Source organism: Lepisosteus platostomus, chromosome 2 (assembly GCF_059453375.1).
Source record: "Lepisosteus platostomus isolate fLepPlt1 chromosome 2, fLepPlt1.hap1, whole genome shotgun sequence".
Taxonomy (NCBI): domain Eukaryota; kingdom Metazoa; phylum Chordata; class Actinopteri; order Semionotiformes; family Lepisosteidae; genus Lepisosteus; species Lepisosteus platostomus.
In genome coordinates this window covers 50,710,739-50,722,015 of record NC_142612.1, presented here as the reverse complement: position 1 = coordinate 50,722,015, position 11,277 = coordinate 50,710,739, and the positions used below count along the sequence as shown (strand labels likewise).

Here is an 11,277-nt window from a genome sequence, read left to right as displayed (position 1 = left end):
CTCATAATACCACTTCTCCATTAAATACCCAAAGTAAATACATTACTCTTATGAATTAAATTGATATAAACTTATGTTGAGGTAACAATTGAATTCTCTAAACGCAATGTAGAACATTGAGTTCACTTATTCAGATATGGATTCGTATTCCCTGGCATGGACACCAAAGGCCAGCTGATGCCAACATCCAATCACTGCGGCATTCAATAGTTGTCCTACTGCTGGTTTTCGCTCACTGCCCTACCAATCCTGGAGCAACTCTGAGTTGGAAGAAGGGAGGAATCTAACTGTGGTGCGCAGTGTAGTCGTTGCTCTCCCAGGGACCTACTAGTTGTCCAGCTGACTAGTAGAAAATCTCTATGCACAGAGGGTGACCGCGGGTTCGAGCAAGTCACTCTTTAGGAGGAAGAAACTTGGTTTGCTTCCGGCATAGTGCTACTGCTGAATAAAACTTATTCAAATTGTAGACAAGAGTCCAGAGGTATACTTTGGTGATCAAGCAAAGCATCCATGTTGGCTTTTAGCTCTCTAGCATAAAGTTTTGCTGCGGACAAAACCCTGGGCAGATCTGTCTGTATGTATGGGCATCCTCTGGCTCATACTTGGAATGAAGTAACAAGTCCCACACTCAGACAACAGTGCTGACAGTCACGTGATTAAGTCTGAAAGCGCACACAAATGGATGGAGGAGCGAAGTTCTGAGCTCTGCAGGTGACTGATTGGTAGTCTGGCAGGCATTTGAGACCGACGTGTGGTTACCACGCCCTGCAGTTTCCTGATTGGTTGATCAAGGTGAGAGATGAGAAACAATGACCTTTGACTGCAGTCCAGATGTTCCCAAGAATCCTAAAGACATTTGCATCAGGAATGGCAAATGATTATGATAGCCAAGCATGGATGGGCGCATCCCCATTTGGGAGCTGTTCCTTACCAGAGAGAAAACACTTTAAATCAGAAACTACAAGAATAGCTTCTCTCTGGCTGCACCAAAGAGATGAGGATGAGAGATGGTGCCCCATTTAGGAAAACTCATTTAGGAAAGCCTGTTGCTACAAGCTTTTTCATTTGTCTTTTTTCCCAAAATGAAAGAAACTCCTTTAAAGGGGAAGGGCAACAAGAGGGAACAGTAAAACAATATTATGTAAAGGAACATCAATAAAACACATCTCCAAACCTTGTACAAGCATTCATTTGCGGAAGTGGCTTCAGAAAAAGGTAAAATACCTTCTAATACGAATGACTGGAATCTGTATTTCAATAAATTTTAACAGGTTTCCACTCAGAAAACTCATTTACCAGACAAAAATCCCATTTCCTTTTTGTTCAGAGATTCATATCCAGACTCTTGCTTCATTGAAGAACTCACTAACACCACAGATTTTGGCATCTTTGATATCTTACATTTCAATGCAAAAGAATCAGCCAATTTATGAGCCATCTTTTTACGATTGAAACAGACTAGTGTATCTTTATTTACACCAGATTTACCTATAACTGCAGAATCTGCTGATTGTACCTTTGCTGCACTACCGTGTGAACCTCTATCTACTGAACAAGCCTCACCATAAAGATTCTGACTCATCTTGCTGTATGTGTTTTTATGAGTTAAAACAAACTCATCAGCCAAAACAATAGCCTTTGTAACCTACAGTTCCTTTTGTTTGCTTAGATAAAGTCATAAAATGGACCAAGCAGTGGCCAAAGCTGGTCCGTTTCCCCAAATGATGGAACTGCCATATAGAACTCACATATATCAAAGTGCAATTTATTTACAAAGATTTTTGAACAGCTTTTTAAACAGAGACAACAAGAAGTAAAAAAAAAACAACTTTAACTCTGCATACAAGCTCTGACACTCTAAGTCCTTCACTCCAGAACGTCTACCAAACTTTCTAGGCTGAGGAGCAGCTCATAATGTTTGGAAGCCCCACCTCAGAATCTTAATTATCTTTGATTTTACACACAAAATATTTCACAATTCATTCAGTCTGGTCATTCCAAAAACAAAAGAAAAAGAAAAAAAAAGATGTATAGATGCAGCCATTCAAAACAAGCGGGCGATACCGCATTACTTTGCAGTACGCTTGACACAGTGTACCACAAGTTACCGTATTAATACCGTAAATTCTCGCATAGTGCAGCATGATACCACGTGGTACCGCAAGTAAAATATTAGTATCCGGAATTTCGGCAAGGTGGAGCTAATAAAGCTCAACCTCTCATGTTTGAGCTGTCGCCATCAAAGTCTTTACCGAAGATATTACTAAAAGTATGAATAATGAATGACCTTGGACAAGCTGTAAACTCAAAGTAATGCCCTGGTCCACATTCTTTTTTTCATTGACCGTCTTTGTAAAAGTAACACCACAGCATTTCGCAATCACGCATTTGTTTCCAATCATGCAAAGTACAGTAATTTTTGAGAATCGATTTACCATGCCTTTCACATACTCATAAAAAAGATTGATTTAGGAACATAAACATATTACTGTATGCAAACTGTACTGTATACAGTATGTGTATGTATATTTAATGTCTTTACTGTGCCCATTTAAGTATTGAATATTTATATGGAATTTTACCACTGAAGGGAAATCTTAGTACCTGAGAAAATTAGGTAGGTGACTATTCATTGTTATTAAAATGACTTAAATTCGATCATGTTGTGATATTTAGAAATATAAATTTGTTTGGTGCGAGTGAGGTTTTAATTTAATCTCCGACCCAGGGAAACGTTTTATTTTTTCAAAGAAATGTTTGTTAAAAAAAAGTCATGGCTCCAGCGGATAAACACAGAGCGTGTGACATGGGAGTCAGGAACCTAACCCACAGCGCCACCGGCAAGGTCACATGCAGAGTGCTGAAAAAGCACTACAGAAACATTATCAACAGACAATGTACAGCGTGTACTATTCTTGTGTTGCGGTACATGAATATAATTATATCGTTATGAATTTCTTAAGATACATGATTCCATATTATATTCCCTTTTAATCAAATTCTAAAAGTATGCTTGTTGACTCCGGTATCACATTAGTTAAAGACTTCGAAGCTTAAAATGTTTAGGGAGAAATGGAATACTGGTGTGTATTTTTTTATTTAAAGTACCGAGACCAGCCATATACTGTATGTTTATGTTCCAAAATTAATATTGTTTATGGCCTTCACACGCGTTACAGTATGCTCCTATTCTTTTTATGCTCAGCTACTAAGATTTCCCTTCAGTGGTAAAATTCCATATAAATATTCAATACTAAAATGGGCACAGTAAAGACATTTACTGTAAATCTTTCTACGACCGAACAACGGACCACGAGTGCCCCTGTCGGTCAACCAATCACGTACCGCGGTATTTTGTGTCATCGTGCCTCACGATGCGCGACGCTGTAGCCAATTACCTCTGGTACGTGTCTGTACCGCGCACTTTGAATGGCTGCATCTGTAGAAATTAGAATTAGAAGATTATTGTTACTGTCTTGTTTAGATCTTCTTGCTCTTTATCTGTTTCTAGTTAATGTCACACAACTAGGGAAAGCCAACACATACAACTCAGTGAAACAATTACTCTGTTACACTAATTTTAGGTGCAGTGTCATAAATCTTTATTGCTGGATTGTATCCAGCAAATTGTCATTCAACTAGAAATCTATAGTATTATTATATCTTAAAAAAATATTAATATACAGAAATATGCCAGAAAGAATGGGTTTACAGTTTAACATTCTTCATATTAACGTAGTATTTTAACATTAGTTTTACATTTTATTAGTATTATTACAGTATTATCACAGAATATCAATAAGATAGTAGAAAGTATTTTCTATGTTTACAAACAGTGCCAAAGAGGCAGAAACAGAGGCACTTCAGTCTTTTTGTTTCATTCAAATTTAGTACTGTTGTTACTATTCGTTTTTGGAATGCAGAAACATAATTTTCAGTTGTGCTGTTCATATCTGACTTCAGAATACACAGACTGTCTGTCTGTTTTTCTCCTCTTCTTCCCAGTCTTAGTTTTAGAGTCAGCGAAGCTCAAGGCAGCATAATTCAGCACATCTGTGTCCACGTTCTGAAAAAACAGTAACATCACACTTTTCACTGGAAGAAGCCTGAGCTAGTAAAGGGTAGGAAAGGGTCTCCTGGACCATCCTTTGAACTTTTAGTGTGGATACTTTGTTTGTGATTGTTTGTGAATTGGCTAGCCTAATGGTATCCAGGGTCTGAAAACAAAAAGACAAACTTGTTAAGAGTCACTTCAAGAGGTGCAGTCTCATGATTGGGAGCTAATCCCTCAAATATAGAGAAGGAAGTCAGATTCCATTTTGCATGATACTGTTATCAGGAATAGTTTTGGAATAGCTGGAGGACTCCAAGCTGAACCAATTGAGATTTAAGTACTTGGGACACAAGGAAGAGAAGATTCACAGAAGTAGTCACCTGAATTGGAGAGAGTAAATTTGAGAGACACTGCCTAATGACTTGGAGCTGAGAGCTCAAGGAACTGAAGGAGTCAAGGTCAAGGTGAAAGAAGGGAAGGGGACAACCTAGGGGAAAACTAAAAGATAATGCAGAAGGAGGGAGATCGAGGGAACTCAAAACTTCAAACGTATGCATTTGAGAACTTGAGGTTTAAATAGAGAACAACTGAAAAATTGAGGAGGGTTTCTGTCTTCTCTTCCTGAACCCTCACTTGGTAGTTATCATTAGAAATAACACAGTAATACCTCTGAATGTCATACTGGTAACACATTTTTATTCATTATATATTATATTTATTTAATATATATGAAATATTCCAGACCAGACAGAATATCTTCTCAGCTTGTTGCCTGCTATCTGTGTCCCTATTGCAAATACCAGAATTAAATAACTGTCCACATACTATTCCTTTTTTTCATTCTGATGAAATTAAGTAATTAATTTTATTGAAAATATCAATAACACTAAATCACATTTTCATCAAAATAATCAATTTTTGCAATTTATCTGAACTATTGCAAGCATTGCATTAACTTTTGTCAAAATGTTTCTCTAATATGATTCACGTATTTGAAGCAAAACCTCTTGAGAAAGCGAACAGAAGAAATTATAAATCAGTTACAACTCATGTGAAGCTCTTAGTATTTATAACAAATTATATATGAAAAAAGACTAAAGATAGGACCACTTTAAAATGTTGATAATTTGGGGGCTGATGAAGAGGATAATAAATTTGGAATGTCAGACCTCACTAATTATAATGACAGCATTCATTTTAATCCTAAGGCAACATGAATTGTGTTTTTAATTACAGGCTCTATATGTCTTATTTTTAATCAAATATTCTTTATTACTATGACTGTTTATGAAATGTTTATACATTTTATTACTTTAGTTCAGCAGCCAATAAAGTACCTGTTTATTTGAGGAATCCACAGTGGTGTGTTCATGGAGGCTCTGTTGAGAAATATGTCCTGATAAGAAGACATACAGTGAATTATCATCACACATTATCTGCCCTCTGAGTTAAAATAAAGAAAATCACTGAAACTGAAATTAAATTTGTGATTTTTTAATAATATATTACTTATTTTTTCAGAGGATTATGGAGAAAGATTTTAAAAAACAACAAAATCCTTCTTTAAAGCTTTAACTATCTGAAATTCATATTTTGGGATGAATCTTAGTATTAAGTTGCAAACAGCAGTATTATTTCTTTAACATAATATTTATTTTTTATGTTTATGTTGATTTTTAATCCACTGACCTGTACACAGATTGCTTTTTTTCTTCAGTATTGCATAGTTGAGAACAACGATCACCATCACACAAACGGCGTTAGACACCAACAAGCCAAGGAAAAAGGGATGACTTAGAATTTGATCAACATTTCCTGAAACAAGTTGCCATGATTATGAAATGCACCATAAATGAAACACAATTTCAATAAAAAAATCAAGACAATTTTTTGTCCTTTTTTAATTCAGGTTTCATTGTAAATATTTGTTCATACATGCAATTTCTCATGTACCGCAGCTTTGGATTTGCCAGATCAAAAAGTGTGAGAAAACTACAAATCCAAATCCATTTGAACATTTAAATATAGAAATATATTGGCATACATAGTGTTTTAAAAAATAAGCATAGAGATATTTATTTTAGAGTTATCTTATCATGTAGAAGGTGTGAAGGCAAAACATTTTTCAGACATTTCAAATGTTTCTATGTGACGTGATGAAAATATCAAAGTAATAGGATTATTATTATTATTATTGTTCACTCACCTTTACCTGTAATCTCCAGCTCTGTTCCATTCCCAAACAAGATCTCCCCACATATAGCCACAGCACAGTAGTAAGTTCCAGCATCAGAGGGGCCGAGGTTCCTCTTGGGGAGGTTATAGACACAGGTCTGTGTAGGATGCTTAGCCACAGAGATCCTCTCACACTGATAACTCCTGTTTCCTTGGGTGTAAATTATTCCTGGAAGGGATTCTCCTGATCCATGTCTGAACCAATAAACACTGTGCTCTCCTGCACAGGTCTCAGTGTGTATTGTGCACTGCAGAGTCACATTATTTCCTTGCTGGACTGGGACTGACACAGGCTGCTGTACAACACTCCTGCTTATCAACCCTGATTCTAAAAATAACAATTATAGAGTTAAGAAAGTGTGAATTATCTACTGTAACTCAAGTTATCTATAAATTGCAATCTCAAATAAATATCCAAAAAAATTAATAAAAATAAACAGAACTACATAATAGTAATAATATATAGTGTGTATATTATTGTAAAGTTTAGCTACACATCAAGACTATTATGGTGAAGATCATATAACAGTTGTTTATAAAAACTTAAAACATAAAACAGTACAATAATTTTGATAAAAATTAAAAGAAAAGATAAAATTAATAATCAAATACATACAATTATGTCTTCAAATACTGTATAATACCAAATATTGAGGTATGAAAAAATCAATTATAACAAATTATATGTATATGAGTATTATGCACCTATCTCATTTTCAGCATTTTCAACAGTGACTCACATATGCAAAAAAAAAAAAACAATTCTGGAGGTGTGCATGGGTTATTGATTTTTTTTTCATTTCGTAAAACATTTAATCACTGTCTTTTTTCTTAATTAAAAATAGATTGTCGTTTTCAAAACATTGCGAACATAAACAGCACCAAATTCTGATATTTCTTATAAAATATTAAGGCAATAAGAAGAGATACGATATTGACTCCAGCTTTCTAAGAAGCCGTCACTGCAAAAACAGTTATAACCATTAGGAGACTTGTTTGACCTCTATGTTGTACATTACTTTAAAAAAAAATTGAAAACAGAAATTTGTGAAAATGTATAAGATACTATTTTATAGACAAGTTTGGTAAACTACAAATATGCAAGCTGTATACAATTTTTATTATGCATATTTATTATAATATATTTATATCCTTATGATGAATTTAAAAAAAATTCTAATAATATTCTTACAGTAACTGATGTGATACCTCATTAATGATGCTTTCATATCTAATTATATCATTGTTATTGTTGTTAAATATTGCCTAAATGTAAGTAAAAATAAATGAGTTATCTCCATAAACCTCATTACTAAGCTGCAGTTTGATTTTTAAGTATATCATCATGATATTGATATTATCAATCCTGCCTTCAATCTGTCACTGTCATTAACTAAGTAATGTTTTATATTTATTAGTGCACATTCATAAATATTCCAGACTGTTACTATATAGAATGCAAGATTCTCATTTACCCTTAACGATCACGAGGGTTCCGTTCCCAAACATAACTTGTGTTGTGTAAGCTGTTGCACAGTAATACGTTGCTGTATCTGATTTCTTTGTTCTAGAAATTATCAGGTGAAAAAATCCTTTTCCTGTGTTCTTTTCCACCATGAAGTGTGATTTTTTAAACTCATCAAAAAATGTGGTGTCATTAGACAAATTATATGAACTTAGTATACATCGAGGTCCCTGTCCAATTGTCTGTTTGAACCAAAGCATGTAAGAAATTTTGTCAAAAGGTAAAAAGCATTCCAGAGTAACACTGTCTCCAGGCTGAACCATCTTCAAGATGCTGGGCTGGACAATCTTAGCCATACCTGAAATACAACAAAAAGAATATAATTGAAACAGAGGAGGAAACTTATAAATTTTATATATCAGTTTATTTTATTTAACTACAGCTCAACTAAAGTTCAGGTGAGAATTAAATCAGGTAGTCAGCTTACTCATACTTTTGTTGTCTTTTGTTGCATTAAATATACAGTAGTACATCTATACTGCTGATTTTATTTTACCCTGAAATGGGTGTTGCTTGTTTTTAAACAGTGTCAGAAAAGGTCAATTAAACTAAACAAATACGTGCAATTTTCAAAATAGTTTGTACTAGTAGAAAAAATATAACAATCTGCTGATTTTATCCTAATATCAAATTGAATTTATACTTACACACATCACAAAACAATGCAAGAGTCACACTGAATCTGATCATGACCATAGTTGATCTGTGTTCAGATCAGCTTGTCTTGATTAATGAAGCATATGAATTGGAATTAGGAATCTGACTTCAAAAACAGTGTCAAGCAGCAGGAAGATAGGCGGAGAAAACAGCTTGAGTGACTTGATTGGGTGAGGGGATTCCACACTGGTTTGTGTTAGTAAATGAGAGGTCAAACTACTCTTAACCACGTCAGGGTTTTGAGTAACAATTCCTGTCAATTTTTTAGATGCTTTGTATATGCATTGCTCTTCTCACTGTCATATCATTTAGATTTTTACACAGTTTGTATAAATAGGTTTATTAAGGATGCCTGCAAATGAAATATTGTATATTTTTTGTCCTCAATCTTCTCATTACTATATTGTAAGATAAGTTAAGCAAGAGATACAACTGATGATGTTGTTTTACTTTCCAACATGTGACACAGACATTGTGAGAAATGAGAAGGGTGGTTGTGTTCTGGACCCTTTATTTTCAAAGAAACTGCTTTGATGTGTGAACACCAAAAAGGAAATACATTCTTAACTACTTTAAATTAGTTGACTTGTTAGCTTTTCAAAAGATAAAAGAAAATCTCAAATCTCAGATTTAACAGAAAGGTTAAACTTTCTGTAAAGCTTTTAGCTTTTTATTGAATGGGATTCATTTATATCCAATTATCCGAAAGTAATTGATAATGAACTATGTTATTTAAAAATATTATTTATAGAGGTTCCCAGTGCTGGTGCTAGAGACCAACACACCTGCTGGTTCTAGTTCCAACTGACATGACATATGCGATACTGTATAAAAATAAATAAAAAATCATTGGGATTTTTTTTTTAATTATTGTGTTTTCAATTACTAATACCATTGTAGAAGTATTGCTCCGGTTTGCTTCAATCTTCCAAAACCATGCAGCCCAAATTAAGTGACCTCTAAGTTTGTACCTGTGTGTGTACCTTGTGATAGACTGGAGTGTCACCCAGGGTGTGAGCCATCCTTATCCCCTGCGCCTGCTAGATTAGGTTCTGACATGTTGTGGTCTTCTAAGGATTACTGGATAAAACGTACTGGATAATAGTAACAGTTATTACGGTATTGTTTCTATTATTCTCACATTAAGCTCTCTAGTGTCCAAAACAAGTTTGTGAGCTATAATTTGCAAATGTTTATGAGTATACACACAGGCATCAAACCTATAGGCTCTGCTAGACAATGAGATTAGGATAAAATGAGTGGGTGTGTTGAGAACTGTGTATTTTGTAAACTGTTAAAGCTGTGTGACACAGTTCTAAGAGTGTAAAGTGGTAACCAATTTCCACAGCTAATGCAGCTAAGAAGCTGAGATGATCATGGGAGGGAATATTCTAATAAGAAATATTGGCTACAACATCACAAAACATGGCTTGGAAAGATTTTTCTTCCAGAATATTTAAGTTTTTCACTGCAATATGATCAGCTGCAAGGCTGTGCTACTACTATTATAACTTTACTAACTTTTGTTAAGTTTATTTGATTTGGCAAATATCTACTACATCTTGGTATCTGAGAGCTCAGGATGAAAGGAAAAGAGACCAAATAGGCCTTGAAGGACACAACTGAGTGATGTTGCTTTGAGTAAATAACTCCACACAACAAATCAGAAGCTTCAATTTCATATTTTTAAGCTTGTTATTTTTAAATATACAACAACACAGTGCACTGATGTGTAGGTTGATTTTACTGAAAGAATTAGAAATTGTAACAGTACATTACTGAGATGGGGCAAGTTGTTTAACAAGCACTCTTTGCACACATATTTGAAATATACAATATAATATTAATACAAAAAAACAGAACATCACATTAAAGCAGAAAGAATAATATCATATATTTAAAATGACCTGATACTAATTCTGGGGGCTTTGGTTACCTACCACAGTTCAAAGACATCCTATTTAGTGTAAAGGTTTTTACTGGCATGACATTTAGTTGCAATAGTAATTCTGTGAGTTTACCTTGGCTATTAGGAATCAATCGGCATAACAACAAGGAGGTTTAACAAGGATTCACAATACACTCACAATATACATTAATTGATACATAAAAACAACATATGGGCTCGCCCTCTAACTCTGTGCTTTGAAAAAAGTTTAAGTCCCAAAGTTCAGACAACAATTGTGTCAGGCACGTGTTTCTATTGTCAGTCTGCCAAATTATTTCAGGAGAGAGAGGAGGCTGGCGGAGTTAGAGGTCACACACTGCTTTTTTCTGGGGAGAATATGGTTGGTGATTGGTCAAGAGCTACCAGGTGAAGTGGGTGCCCGCACCCTGCAGGTCCGTGATTGGTTGGTCATCTTGTGAGATGATTAATCTTGCCTTGTGACTTTTATAATTATCATCGGATATACCTCTCCCACACATCCAGGCACAAGCAGTGGACTTCTTTCATAAGGGAGTATTGAAAATGGATCTAGACTGCTCCAGAAGAGATGATTATCCAAAAGATAAGCTCATCTCCCTCATTTACTCACATGAAAGACCACTAGGTCATCCTGTGGCTGATCACAAAAAAGGGACTGCTACATTCCTGTGACAGTCTTTTTGGTGTAGGTACACATGGATTGTTAGAAATACTTAATATCTTTTAATTGCAAGTGAAACAATAGGCCTTGTCCCTACATAGATCAATTACCTACTATAGATATTGGTCCTGTTGTGAAAGTGAATGTGTTTGTGGGTGTGTGTGCCCTGTGATAGACTGGCATCCTTTGCAGGGCATATTCCACATTGCACCTGTTGA

The 11,277-nt window shown here is 34.9% G+C and overlaps 1 protein-coding gene across 2 annotated transcripts; it reads right to left on the bottom strand.

Moving 5' to 3' along the window:
• Nucleotides 1-3,749: 3,749 nt before the first annotated feature.
• Nucleotides 3,750-8,568, bottom strand: LOC148676422 (uncharacterized). Of its 2 annotated transcripts, none has more exons than XM_088607854.1 (6): nt 8,462-8,568; nt 7,765-8,112; nt 6,267-6,617; nt 5,744-5,869; nt 5,392-5,450; nt 3,750-4,066 (listed from the first exon to the last, which is right to left on the bottom strand). In XM_088607854.1, the coding sequence occupies exons 1-6, from the start codon at nt 8,508-8,510 to the stop codon at nt 3,935-3,937; spliced, it is 1,065 nt and encodes a 354-aa protein (XP_088463980.1). In that variant the 5' UTR covers nt 8,511-8,568; the 3' UTR covers nt 3,750-3,934. The 2 variants fall into 2 exon arrangements, with proteins under 2 accessions (XP_088463980.1, XP_088463973.1); XM_088607847.1 differs by having other exon boundaries at nt 6,261-6,617; nt 8,462-8,567.
• Between the last annotated feature and the right edge of the window lie 2,709 nt (nt 8,569-11,277).